General features: G+C 40.9%; 1 protein-coding gene across 1 annotated transcript in view; it reads left to right on the forward strand.

Annotated features, from left to right (window-relative positions):
* Positions 1 to 17: 17 nt before the first annotated feature.
* The window catches only part of LOC109936390 (armadillo repeat-containing protein 1-like), a 28,439-nt gene continuing 13,735 nt past the window's right edge, over positions 18 to 14,721 (forward strand). The window contains exons 1-3 of the mRNA XM_020534995.2: positions 18 to 145; positions 11,425 to 11,592; positions 12,800 to 12,891. Coding sequence (XP_020390584.1) covers positions 11,428 to 11,592; positions 12,800 to 12,891 — 257 coding nt within the window. The 5' untranslated portion in view covers positions 18 to 145; positions 11,425 to 11,427. The remainder of the gene's footprint in view (positions 146 to 11,424; positions 11,593 to 12,799; positions 12,892 to 14,721) is intronic.

Here is a 14,721-nt window from a genome sequence, read left to right on the forward strand (position 1 = left end):
CTCCCCCCGGGCTCTGCTTTTGTACTGTGTCCGCTGCCTGTCCCTTTAATAATGCGGCCCCACTAGCCTTCACGTTATGTTTCCCGGTCGCCCCCAGCAGAGTGATATTGAGCACCCTCGGCCCTTTTTATTACTGGAAGCTGAGGTACGAATGAGTCTGAGCTTCTGTAACCTAGCTTGTCTCCTTTGCAGCCCATGTTTAACAGTTTTGTTTATGAACCTAACTCTGCAAATCTTATTTCCTATTTCAACATTTTTAAAAGGTTTTAATTCAATATCAACATTTGTAACTGGAATCTCTGCTAACAGTTGCTATTTGGGAGAGGGGAGTTCTTATCACTAGATGCTGTGGTTTCCCAAGTAGTAGACCCTCAACCAGCTACGTTAATTCTGCTTTCTCTCCACGCATGCTGCCAGACCTGCTGAGTTTTTGCAGAATTTTCTGTTTTGTTTATGTAGCAAACAAGAGCTGGTTTAGGTTTTTGGCCCTTTGAATCTGTTTTACCATTCAAAAGATAAGGGGCAGCACAGTGGTTAGCGCTGCTGCCTCAGTGCCAGGCACCTGGGTTCAATTCCATCCTTGGGTGACTGTAGCATTTGCATGCTTTCCCTGTGTCTGAGTGGGTTACCTCCTACAGTCTAAGGATGTGCAGGTTAGGTGGATTGGCTATGGGGAAATGTTGGGATACAGGGATGGGGTGAGTCTGGTTGGAATGCTTTTTGAAGGGTCACTGTGGACTTGTTGGGCTGAGTGACCTGCTTCCATACTGTAGTAATTCTGAGATTCATGACTGACCTGAAATTCTAATGCCACACATTATCTTTGATACCCTCTCTTTATGCTCATAAATCTGTTGACATCTTCCTTTTTTTTAAAGAATGATTTCTTGTAGCGTTTGAATTTATTTAGTGGTTACAAAATACTAGATTCCAAAAAATCAAGTTATCCAAAACATATAGGACAAATGCTACAAAAGTGTAGGTGTAAAAGTGAGTGATTTATTAAATGGTGTTTATTTTTTAAAGTTGATTTTTCAAAGTGTACTTGCAAAAATTGTATTATTCTTTTATTCAATCGCATTGCTGAACTTAATACTATCCAAAGAATCCTTGGCGTGCAGTAGGTAAATTAAGTGGTGGATTTCCTGCTTATGACTGCCCAGTCACCTCCTCATTAAAGAGGTACTTGGCCTGTAAGTGGAAATAAATTGAGATATGTAAAAGGAAGAATGCTATAAGCCAAAAAAAAATCCTAGAAAATAGGAGCAAGAACAGTCATGCAGCCAATCTAGCCACTTCCACCATTCAACACGATCATGGCTGATCCTCTGTCTTAATGCCATAACTCCTGCTCTCTTCCCATGCCCCTTGATACTTAAGTACCCAGAAATCTTATCTATTGCTCCGTAGGTGGGGTTGAGTCATAGCAAATTAATGTTGAATAACAAAATAGGAACCAGTTTTGTACACTCTTAAAAGCATTAATTTCCAGGATACACATTTCAAATATGTTCAGTTTCAGTCTAGTGAATCCCCAGTCAATGCCCACAATCTGGATACAAGAAAGTGCAATTAATATATCATTATCAGATGCCCTTCTTTCTTTCTCTTTAAATCAAGATTAGAGTTTATATGCACAACCCAGATTAAATCAAGAACCGCCATATTCTGTACAAATCATGACATTGTGAGTTGCACCTCCCCCAGGATGCTTTAAACAAAAAAAACTTTGTACATGCATTCTTTTTATAAAACTAGGTCATAGATGATAATACTGATTAACCTCCACTCGCATGAAGAAAGGACCAAAAGATCTAGAGATTTTAAGATTAATTATTTGGCTGTAGGAGAATTGAACAACTAAATAACCTGGTCACACTTCAAACCCCTACTAATGCCCACCTAGCCTTGCTGTAACCTTTATAATGCCACCTTCAAACACTTTCAGTACAAATCTAAATTTGAGACAAAGTTGAGTGATCCATTCTGGTACCTTGGAATAAACTCCATATTCACAACTGCCTAAATCCCTTTGTTTTTGCCTCTCATTAATTTATTCTCAAGTTGATTGGCAGCCACCAAAACTTCACCTGCAAGAGAACTTCTAGTTCTGTTGGAATAAAGGGCCCTGAAAAGTATTGCATTTTATAATCAATTCATACTCCAACCTGTTTTGCCACTTTTATATCTGTTGGGATTACCATTGTGAGATCTCCCATTTTAGAGATCATTTCTCCACATCATTTTTTTCTGATACAGGAAAGACTTCTATCACTGCACTCTTGCACCCTATTTTACCAATCCGTGAATTTTGCTTCTTAGCCATCAACCTAACCATTCAACTAATATTTGAACTTGGCAGCAGCTTTTTCTGCAGATCCCAAAATCGTCAATTAGACCTCTGTGGAATAAAAGTACCCTGATCACCCAATCTGGGAAATGGGTCTGTGGATGTGATAGCTTTGTCATGTGTGTATCATGGTCACTCACGATCACTCACATATGACTTCCATAACTAGGCGAATTAGACCCCCACCCCCCCCCAACAAGTTTAAATCCAGCCCTACTGCACTATCTACTGTCTCAGCCAGGAGATTCGTTTTATTTCTATTCAGGTAAAGCCCATCTCTTGTGAATAGATTTCTCTATTCCCAAAAATCGAAACCCCTCCCTTCTATACCATCCCTTAAGCAATTCAATTTCCCCTGATCTGTCTTTGCCTAAATTGTGAAGCTCATGGCACAGGTAGTATTTCTGTGATTACTGGAGATCCTGTAATTTAACCTATTCCCTAGCTCCTGAAACTGATCCTAGAAGTCCTCCACACTATCCCTCCCTATATTTTTGGTTCCCAAATGAACCACAACAACTGGTTGTTTACTGTCCCTTTCCAGAAGTATATCTAGCTGCTCTGTTATGTCCCCAACCCTTGCACCTGGAGCAATCAACTGAACAGGACTGTCAATCTCGGCTGCAAAATTGAACTCTTATGCCTCAAATTATTGAGTCACCCACTACTAATAATTTTCTAATCTGCCTACCAGCCTCCCTCTCTTTTCCCAGTGTAGCCTCAGGCGCAATGATAACATCATTTTCATCCACTCCCAACTCACCAGACTCGAAACATTAACTCTGATTTTTTTCTTCACAGATGCTGCCAGACTTGCTGAGCTTTTCCAGCAACTGAGATAACAAGGTGTAGAGCTGGATGAACACAGCAGGCCAAGCAGCATCAGAGGAGCAGGAAAGCTGACGTTTCAGGCCTAGACCCTTCTTCTGTTTTGTCATTCCCGACTCAGTCATGTTACACACTAAATAGGTATCTACAATTTTATATCTGTTAGACAGCTCCAAATTGTCCTGGTTTTCTTGGACCTATTGTCATCTTTCAGTGAATGGTCACCCATCATCTGTCATCTCAATGCTCTTCCTTGCCAGCCAATCACAATGTGGAGTGACGACCCTCTGGTATGCCTCTGCTGGAAACCCCTTCCATCTTTATGGTAGACAGAAGGAGAGCTGCTGCTCCAAATCAGCAACACGTTTTTCAAAGACTGCTGCCCTCTGTTTCACGTCTGATAACTACTTTTCAGCCATTTTTGTACATTACTGCAAGTGTCATGTGCTTTAATTTTGCACACTAGCCTCTTATGTGGGACTTTATCAAAACTTCCTGAAAATCCAAATGCACCACATCCACTAGTTCTTACCTATGCTGCTAGTTAACAGTAATGTGACAAGTAGCAAGTGACGGTAGTTGACAAGTAAAGTGAGCTGATCACCTATGTCACTTTAGGACAATTTGCTTAATTTTCTGTGATCTTTAGCACCTGATGCCATTTGTATTTGTCCAACACTTGTGAGAAACATGAAGCTTTGTTCAGACGATACAATAATGTCCTCGCTGGGTAAACTGCAGATCAACTGACTTTTCCAAAAACAAATCTTACCATGCTCCATGTCACTTTTTTTGTGTCTTTTTTTTAATAAATGCTTACTCAACAGCATAGCTTTTTAAAATTTGTGCATAGAATGAGGCCATTGCTGGCTGGGCCAGCATTTATTAACCATTTATTAATTGCACTCCTGAGGAGTATATGAACATCCACAGTTCTGTGAGGGAGTCCCAGGATTTTGACCCAGCGACAGCGAAGGAACGATAATACAGTTCCAAGTGAGGACTGTTTGTGACTTGGTGGGGAACTTGCAGGTAGTGCTGCCCTTATCCTTAGATGATGAAGGTTGCAAGAAGCTGCTGACCAAAGAACGTTTGAGAGTAGCTACAGCGCATTTTGTCCTTAGGTGTAAGTGACAGATCTTATAATGCTGCTTTCATCCTCAGTACACCAGTAACCTGTAATCGGAATATAGACTATTCAAATTCGGGCAATCATTGAGTCTTCTTTACGTAATTTAAGATTTGAACACATGGAAAGTGCAAGGATCATGAAGCAGGGAATCTTTATTTCCACTGGTTTCAGGCCATTACAAACATTACGTGCAACTTCCAACATTCCAAGCAAACATGTCCCTACTTATAATAGAAACATTTAAGCTTCTGAATTTCACCTCCATCCTCAGCATTTTCCTTCCTATTCTGAGGAAGAGGTTCTGGGGACAGTCCCTACTGTCAATTTCCTACCTTGGCTACCTGCCTTCCTTTTATTCTGCCATTTTTTAATTTTCTCAGATTTCTGGGGGTGACAGAATAAAAGTTTATGGATCAGTTCATAATCGTCAGCCATTATAGCTTTGGCCATTGCTACCCTTTGGTCTTCTACATGAATTCTTATGACAACATAGGAAAGTTTTAAATTACTTAAGAATAATTTCAATGAGAGCATCATAAATAATTTCAGTCTTTTATGCTCTTATCCATCTATCAAAATTATTTTGTTTAACTCAAACTCCATGTAAATTTGTATGTTCTGAAAACTCTGCCTGTATGCTTCTGGAACCAATTCATATGCACTTAGAATCGCTCTTCATACTCGATCATAATCTCTAGAACTTTCCTCCAGCAGGGATGCCTAAATCTTTTGTGCTTTACCAGTTAATTTACTTTGTATGAACAGTGTCCAGTATGCATTTGGCCACCCCGTTTGGGTTGCTATCTTCTCAAACGATATGAAAAACACATCCATGTCCTTCTCAAATTTGGGCAAAGTCTGTATCACCTTAAACATCTGACTAAACTGCAGATTGTGACTAGGCCTTTCCTTCTCCAGACTCTTCCAAACTTCTTGTTTAGCTGGCTTAAACAGCATTATTTGTAATATAAATTCCCTTTCTTTCTTTTGCTTCTGTAGTTCTGGGTTTTTTCTTAAAAAGTTCAAATTCTCTTTGGAATTCTTTCTCTGGAATTTAGAATTCCAGTTTTTTAAGCCTCTTTGGAATTCCACCTCCAATTTTGAAGGTTCACTGATTCATTCCTTGTACTGCCTGGATTATTTGACCTGTCTGGTATTTCCATCGAATTCAACTGTTTCAATATTATTTCTATAATGTCTGCCTTCTCAGCTCTCTCTGATAATATTTCCAGTCTCCTGGCTAACTCTGCTGGTTTTGCTTTATTTGTGACTTGCAACAGTACCAGGGAAACTTATGACACTTTCAAAAAATCTTTAACAATTTCTAGTGCCATCTTAAATCTGAATTAAAACCTTGGTGCCAGATCACCCACTTCAAAGTGTACTAGAAGACGAATTCCAGACATACATTGCCCACATTCCAAGAACCCAGCCCTGAGCCCACAATTATGTTACGACACAGGGATAGCAATCCAAAACAAGCCAGCCTTACTCTCATTGGATTTGCAACGCAGTGAAATTAAAATATTCACTGACCCTCAAAATTGCTCAATGTTCATAATCAGACTTTACAATAAGAGATTTTGGACACCAAGTTTATAACTTTAAAATAATTTGTTAATTTTAATTAAAGAATGTAACTTTAGCAGAACACAGATAAATGACAAAGCAAGCGAATTAATATCTATGATCTAAGCCCAATCTTCTTTGAATATAAACCTCACTCACACATCGACAGACATAGTTAAGGGATAATTCTTTCAAAATAAAAGAATCATAAGTTTCCAGTTTGATAACTGTTTCAGTGATGAATACCAGGCCTTCATGAAATTCTTTGATGGATTGTATTACAGGCATAGAGGACTGTGTATCTTGCTTGAATTCCAAAGTCATCGGTCAATCGAAAAATTCTGTGGAGACTTTTTACTTATTTCTTACCGACTGGGATTCTTTCCTTAGAACTTTCAACACGTCAATAATTAAAGAATAACTTGAGATCAAAACTGAAAAAAAAAGATGGCTTCCCAGTCCAGCAGATTCTAAAGCAAAAATTTCCTCCTATCCAAAACCCAATTAGAGCCAGTTCACTTTTTGTTTTCAACACTGTATGTTATTGGCTAGCCAGGATCAGTCTTTCCTTGATTGCACGCTGAATTGGTCAATTAGCTGCCAGTCCCTGAGCATAACCACATCTCGATACCAAAAGCAGTAGTTCTTAGAGCAGCAGTTGCTTTTTAACGATTAATCTATGAAAGCTGGTTGGCATGGATGAATTGGACTGAAGGGTCTGTTTCCATGCTGTACATCTCTATGACTCTAATTCACTTGTTGTATGTGAGCATTGCTGGCTGGGCTAGCATTTATTGCCCATCCCTAGTTGCCCTTGAGAAGCTGGTCGTGAACTGCCTTCTTGAAACACTGCAGTCCACATACTGTATATTAACCCACAATGCCCTTAGGGAAGGAATTCCAGGATTTTACCCAGAGACAGTGAAGGAACAGTGACATATTTCCAAGTAAGGATGGTAAGTGGCTTGAAGAGGAACTTGCAGTTGGTCATGTTGCCGTGTATCGGCTGCCCTTGTCCTTCTAGATGGAGGTTGTTGTGGGTTTGGAAAGTGCTGTCTGAGGATCTTGTGTGAATTTCTGCAGTGCATCTTGTAGATAGTACATGCTGCTGCTACTGACCGTCAGTGGTGGAGCAAGTGGATGCTTGTGGATGTGGTGCCAATCAAACGAACTGTCCTGGATGGTGTTAAGCTTCTTGAATATTGATGGAGCTGCATCCCATCCAGGCAAGTGAGGAATATTCCATCACACTCCTGACTTGTGTACGTGGTGGAAAAGCTTTGGGGAGTCAGGAGGTTAGTTGCTCACCCTGCCCTCCGCCTGTATTCCTAGCCTCTGACCTGCTCTTGTAGCCACTGTGTTTATGCGGCGAATCCAATTGGGTTTCTGGTCAATGGTAACCCCACCGAAGTTGATAGTGGGAAATTCAGTGATGTTAAACCTATTGAGTGTCATGGGGCAGTGATTACATTGTCTCTTATTGGAGATGGTCATTGCCTGGCATTTGTGTGGCATGAATGTTACTTGCCACTTGTCAGCTCAAACCTGGATATTGTCCAGATCTTGTTGCATTTGAGCACCAACTGCTTCAGTATCAGAAGAGTCGCAAATGGTGCTGAACATTGTGGAATTATCAGCGAACATCCCTACTTCTGACTTTATGTTGGAGGAAAAGTCATTGATGAAGCAGCTGAAGATGGTTGAGCCTAGAGACACTACCCTGAGGAACTTCTGAAGAGATATCCTGGACCTGAGATGGCTGACCTCCAATAACCAGAACTATCTTCTTATGTGAAAAAACAGAGAGTTTGCTCCCGTTGATTGAGTTTTGCTAGGACTCCTTGATGGCACACTTGGTTGAATGCAGCCTTGATGTCAAGGGCTGTCACTCTCACCTCACCTCTGGAATTCAGTTCTTTTGTGCATGTTTCAACCAGGGCAGTAATGAGGTCAGGAGCTGAATGGCCCTGGCGAAACCTAAACTGTGCGTCACTGAGCAGGTGCTGCTTAGTAGCACTGTTGATGACATTTTCCATATTGGGGCAATTGTCGAGTAGGTGCCAGTGTTGTAACGTACTGGAACAGCTTGGCTAGAGGAGCAACAAGTTCTGGAGCACAAGTCTTCAGTACTATTGCTGGAATGTTGTCAGAGCCCATAGACTTTGCAATATCCAGTGCATCCAACCATTTCTTGTTATCACGTGGAGTGAATCAAATTGGCTGAAGACTGATATCTGTAATATTAGGGACCATGGAAGGAAGTCAGTTGGCACTTCTGGCTGAAGATTGCTGCAAATGCTTCAGCCTTCTCTCTTGCAGTTGTCAGTTGGGTTCTTCCATTACAGTGGTGGGGATATTTGTGGAGTCTCTTCCTCCAGTGAGTTCTGTAATTGTCCACTACCATTCACAACTGGATGTGGCAGGACTGTCGAGCTTAGATCTGATCCATTGATTCGATTCATGGGATCACTTAGCTTTCCCTATGACTTGCTGCTTTTGCTGTTTGGCATGCAAGTAGTTGTATTAGGTAGCTTCACCACTCTGACACCTCACTTTTAGGTATGCCTATTATTGTTCATGGCATGCCCTCCTGCACTGTCCATTGAGCCAGCGTGATTCCCTGGCTTGATAGTAATGGTTGAGTGGGGGATATGCTGGGAAACGAGGTTGCAGATTCTGCTAGAATACAATTCTGCTGCTGTTGGTGGTCCACGGTGCCTCATGGATACCAATTCTTGAGTTGCTAGATCTGTTTGAAGTCTATCCCATTTAGCATGATGATAGTTCCACGTAACATGATGAGGGTAATCTCGACATGAAGGTGGGAATTCATCTCCACAAGGACTGTGTGGTGGTCACTCTAACCAATACTATCATGGAACAATGGATCTGCAGCTGGCAGATTGGTAAGGCTGAGGTCAAGTATGCTTTTCCCTCTTATTGATTCCCTCACCACTTGCCACAGACCCAGTCTAGCAGCTATGTCCTTTAGGACCCAACCAGCTAGATCAGTAGTTACTGCCAAGGAATTCTTGGTGGTAGATATTGAAATTCCCCCCACCCAGAGTACATTCTGCACTGTTGCCACCCTCAATGCTTCCTCCAAGTGTTGTTCAACATGAAGAGTACTGATTCATCAGCTGATGGAGGAGAGTATGTGGTAATCAGCAGGAGGTTTCCTTGGCCATGTTTTACCTGAAGCCATAAGACCTCATGGGATCCAGAGCCAATGTTGAGGACTCCAAGGACAACTCCCTCCCTCCAGACAGTATACCACTTCCATCTGTGCTGGCTCTGTTGTGCTGGTGGGGCAGGACACATCCAGGGGTGGCGGTAGTGGTCGTAACTGGGACATTGCCTCTCAGGTATGATTCTGTAAGTATGACTATGTCAGGCTGTTGCTTGACTGTGAGACAGCTCCCCCAATTCTTGCACGAGACCCTAGGTATTAGTAAGGAGAACCTTGCAGGGTCAACAGGGCTGTTTCTGCCATTGTCTTTTCCAGTGTCTAGGTCAATGTTGCATGGTCTGTCTGGTTTCATTTCTTTGTTGAGACTTTGTAGCAATTGATAAAACTGAGTGGCTTGCTAGGGCATTTCAGAGGGCAGTTGAGAGTCAACTGCATTGCTGTGGCACTGGAGTCAAATACAGGCCAGACCAGGTGAGGATGGCAAATTCCTTTTGTGAAGGACATTAGTGGGCCAGATGGGTTTTTCCAACAATCAGCAATGGTTTCATGGTCACCAGTAGATTCTTAATTCTAAATATTTTTATTGAATTCAAATTCCACCATCTGCCGTGGCATAATTCATACCGGGTCCCCAGAACGTTAGCTGAGTTTTTGGATTAATCATCTCGTAATAATACCATTAGGCCATCAATACCCCCTATGCTTCCAGGCCAGTTCCCAACAGCAAACATCAGAGTTTTGTTCTCACGTTTTTTTTAAAGAAACAAGCCGCTGTTCAAAGTTCAATTCTCAACTTCAACTCTCAGTTCCAAATCAAACATTAGAAATATTTTAAAAAATGGTCTCAATGTTAGTTATAACTTAGTTGGTAGCACTTTTGTCTCTGAGGTCTTCCAGGATTTGAGCTCAAAATTTAAGGCTACGTCCCCAGTGCACTACTGAGAGATTGCTGGAAGTGCCGTCTTTCAGTTGCATTATTAAACCAAGGCCTTATTTGCCTGCTTGGAGGAATGCAAAAGGTTTCATTGCACCTCAGTCAAAAAGGAGCAGTGAAATTCTCCCAAAATGCCTTGTCCATTATTTAACCTCCTTTATGCATGACAAAAAGCATTCTGTCGTCATTATTATATTGCTGTTTATGTGAGTTGTTGGATGCAAACTGGTTACCACATTTCCTGCATTACAAAAGTGACCATACTCCAGAAATGTTTCACTGAATGTTAGGATTCTGGTTTTCTGTCTAAACATTGTTTCTTAGTTTCCACCCTTCACCATTAGACAATTGTCTTCTGTTAACCTGTCAATTTTAAGAACTTTTACAAATATTTATTTACTGACACACAAAGCACATTAAAATCTATATCTCTTAACTAACAGTTTTCTAAGGCTTTCTATTTGTGGGTGCATAACTGAATCCCAGCGAAAGGCCATCATCAGCATACAAGTAAATATTTTATTAACAAAGTGCCAGTTCGTTGTTGATTCTTTTTAAATTTTTTGTCAAGTTTAAATTGCCAGATATGGAATGAAATGTAATATATCTCTGTTCTTGCATAAAAATCAGCTAAATTAGTTACCGTTTAGTTTGTATGTGGAGAAGCTATTATAACGTTTGGGTATGGCATTTATATATTTACATACCTTTAATCTTTGAACATCATATGATCAGTGCTGGGACCAGGGTTATTTACAGAATACAGTAATGACTTGGATGATAGAACTGAATGGACTATCACCAAGTCTGCAGATGACACAAAAATAGATGGGAAAACAAGTAATGAGGATGACACAAAGAGTCTGCAAAAGCATATAGACAGGTCAAATGAGTGGGCAAAAAGCTTTTAAGATGGAATATAAAGTGAGAAAATGTAAGATATGCACTTGTAGGAAGAAAAGAAGAACTGAATATTATTTAAGTGAAGAAACACTGAAGAAGGCTGTAACACCAAGGGATTAGAAGGTCTAATCTCACTGGAAGAGGTCAGCCATTTAAAACCAAAATGAGGATAAATTTCTTCTGTCAAAGGGTCATAAATCTGTGGAATTCTTTATCACAGAGGGTCATTGAGGTTCGGTTATTTAGTATCTTGAAGGCTGAGAGACAGATTTTTAATCATTAAGGAAATCAAGAGTTGTGGGGATAAGGCAGGAAAGTGGAGTTGAGGATTATCAAATCAGCGATGATCTCATTGAATAGCAGAACAAACTTGATGGGTCAAAGGGCCTACTTCTCCTATGTCTTATGGTATTACAGAAAATTAAAAATAATTTAAAATGCATTTTTCACAAATGAATAAAATCTGTAAATTATAATCAGTCAACAATTGTGACCCAATTGTTTGTGCAAAATTGCAGTGAATGACATACAAGGTGATGGATGCTTTGTCTGTAGTTAGTCAACTGAGGGACTTGGCTTCAAAAACGCAGAATAGAGAAGCCATTGTCAAAGACAAGGGGTGTCTTACTGGCCTCGTGGTATTCCTGGAACACTGCAATCTACAAGTATTACATTGTGCCCTTCAGGTATGCAATTTTCTATTGATCTATTGCTTACATCTCATGTTTTAAATATTTTCCTTCAGTACAGTTTAGATTATGATTTAATACTTTCTGGTGATTAAACAATTATATTCTAATTAGTATCTCAATTTAAAAAATTGCTGAATTTTCTGTAATGCCATTGAATTTACTTCTGGTGAGTCAAATCTGTATGAAGTGATTACACCATCCAGCACTTTTTACCAATATCAACTTTCTAAGACTGAAAATTGTGCAAGGTTTACTCCACTGCTTGCAGAACAACACCACAAGATGTTCAAAAACAGAAGTTGCTGGAAAAGCTCAGCAGGTCTGAGCTTAATGTTAGCGTTTCGGGTCCGATGACCCTTTTCCTCAGAATGATCCAAAACGTTAACTCTGATTTTTTTCTCCACAGATGCTGCCAGACCTGCTGAGCTTTTCCAGAAACTTCTGTTTTTGTTCCTGATTTACAGCATCCGCAGTTCTTTCAGTTTTTACCACAAGATGTTCACCAGGCTGCAATTTGATTCTCCTCACTAAGCAACTAGCAGTCTGCCCACAGAGAATTCTTGTGAAATATAGGTGTATGTTTACAATATTGGATAGATCTATAAGATTTCTATTATTCCCTCTCAACCTCCAAATTTTTGATAATTCTTGTATTTAATTTTATTATGTGGGTGAAATAGTACTGCATAGGGCGGCGCGGTGGCTCAGTGGTTAGCACTGCTGCCTTACAGCGCCAGGGACCTGGGTTCGATTCCACCCTTGGGCGACTGTGTGGAGTTTGCACATTCTCCCTGTGTCTGCGTGGGTTTCCTCTGGGTGCTCTAGTTTCCTCCCGCAGGCCAAAGATGTGCAGGCTAGGTGGATTGGCCATGCTAAATTGCCCATAGTGTCCAGGAATGTGTAAATTAGGTGGGTTTTAGGGGGATGTGTTTGGGTGGGATGCTCTGAGGGTCACTGTGGACTTGTTGGGCCGTAGGGCCTGTTTCCACACTGTAGGGATTTTATGACTCTATGATCCCTCTCCACAAATAAAAAATTTTGAGAATTAATGCCTTTTCATTGTAAGGTCACTCAGACTGAAAAATGAATTATCTTGCTAGTACCTTTGTTTTCAAATTATATCATCTAAACATGAATTATATATTTTTTGTTATATTTCTTCTGGATTATTTTGACAGGTGTTGTATTATCTTGTTGTTAGGCACTGCATAATCTGGCAGAATGTCCCTGTAATAGAGAGTTAATGAAAAATGAGTTACGATTGGTGAGCAATCTTGAGAGACTTCAGAAAAGGTAAGTGATTTCTACCAGTCGTGGGAAATTCTGTGCATTTGAGAGAATTGTAACATTCAATGTAAGTTCCATTTTTAGAGTGGTAGCTATTCTTAAAGTGCTTTTAGTATAATTTTTGGAGTTACCATATTTAAAACTTCTGAACTTTTCAAAACGTTGTCACTAAATTTCTATTTCTTTGCCTATCTGCTGCATTGAATCTACTCATTAGTTCAAGTATGAAGGCAGATACTATATGTATATATAGCTGTTATTATAGGTGAAGTTAAAATTCTGACTGCCATCTTCACGTGTAGTATAAAAGCTTGCCTATTGGCTTGGACCGTATTTCCTCCTTGTATCTATTATTGCCATTACATATAACTATGATTAGGCTGTTTTTAAAGAATAGTCATAGTGGCCTTTTTTTCACATAGCACAATGTGCTAGGTTATTCTGAGGCTTTTCCTTCATCGCATTTCTTGGGCATTAATATTCAAATTGGATGGACAATGTATAAATGACCAAGCAACAATTGAGAGCTTTCACTTTGATCCTCATAAAGGTTAACAGTTTTGAACTTTGTTTTATTTTTTCCTTCCTTTGAACACAGTTTTGCTTCTCTTTCCAAATTTGACAACAGTGAACCAATACTGAATCCAACTTGAATACAACCTGTAGCAAATTCAGCTGCATTGTGTTGCAATGATATAGACAAATCTCTTCCTCATATTGCACCCTTCTTTCTCAACTGAAGGTTTTGGATTTTTGGAGAAGATGGAACCTCACTTAGCAAACTGCTCAAACACAGCCTCAATAAATTGTTTGCTGTGCTGTGCAACATGGAATTGGATACTCACAGAATCTTTTTTATGTGTTTATTATAATGATATTTAGTGTCTAAAAATCAAGCATTTTCAGTTTGTGTAGTTAGCTGTCTGTCTGAGAGACAATTAGATTGAGGAGAACACTTTCAGCTAGTCTAATTACAGCTACTCCACTTGTAACTGAGATAACAAGGTGTAGAGCTGGATGAACACAGCAGGCCAAGCAGCATCAGAGGAGCAGGAAGGCTGACGTTTCGGGCCTAGACCCTTCTTCAGAAATGGGGGAGGGGAAGGGGGTTTTGAAATAAATAGGGAGAGAGGGGGAGGCGGATAGAAGATGGATAGAGGAGAAGATAGGTGGAGAAGAAACAGACAGGTCGAAGAGGCGGTGATGGAGCCAGTAAAGGTGAGTGTAGATGGGGAGTTAGGGAGGAGATAGGTCAGTCCAGGGAGGACGGACAGGTCAAGGGGGCAGGATGAGGTTAGTAGGTAGGAGATGGGGGTGGGGCTTGAGGTAGGAGGAGGGGAAAGGTGGGAGGAAGGACAGGTTAGGGAGGCGGGGACGCGCTGGGCTGGTTTTGTGATGCGGTAGGGGGAGGGGAGATTTTGAAGCTTGTGAAGTCCACCAACCCCCATCTCCTACGTACTAACCTGATCCCGCCCCCTTGACCTGTCCTCCCACCTTAAGCCCCACCCCCATCTCCTACTACTTACCCTCATCCCGCCCCCTTGACCTGTCTGTCCTCCCTGGACTGACCTATCTCCTCCCTAACTCCCCACCTACACTCACCTTTACTGGCTCCATCCCCGCCTCTTTGACCTGTCTGTCTCCTTTCCACCTATCTTCTCCTTTATCCATCTTCTATCCGCCTCCCCCTCTCTCTATTTATTTCAGAACCCCCTTCCCCTCCCCCATTTCTGAAGAAGGGTCTAGGCCCGAAACGTCAGCCTTTCTGCTCCTCTGATGCTGCTTGGCTTGCTGTGTTCATCCAGCTCTACACCTTGTTATCTCAGATTCTCCAGC

The sequence above is a fragment of the Rhincodon typus genome, chromosome 5 (assembly GCF_021869965.1).
Source record: "Rhincodon typus isolate 14 chromosome 5, sRhiTyp1.1, whole genome shotgun sequence".
Lineage (NCBI taxonomy): Eukaryota > Metazoa > Chordata > Chondrichthyes > Orectolobiformes > Rhincodontidae > Rhincodon > Rhincodon typus.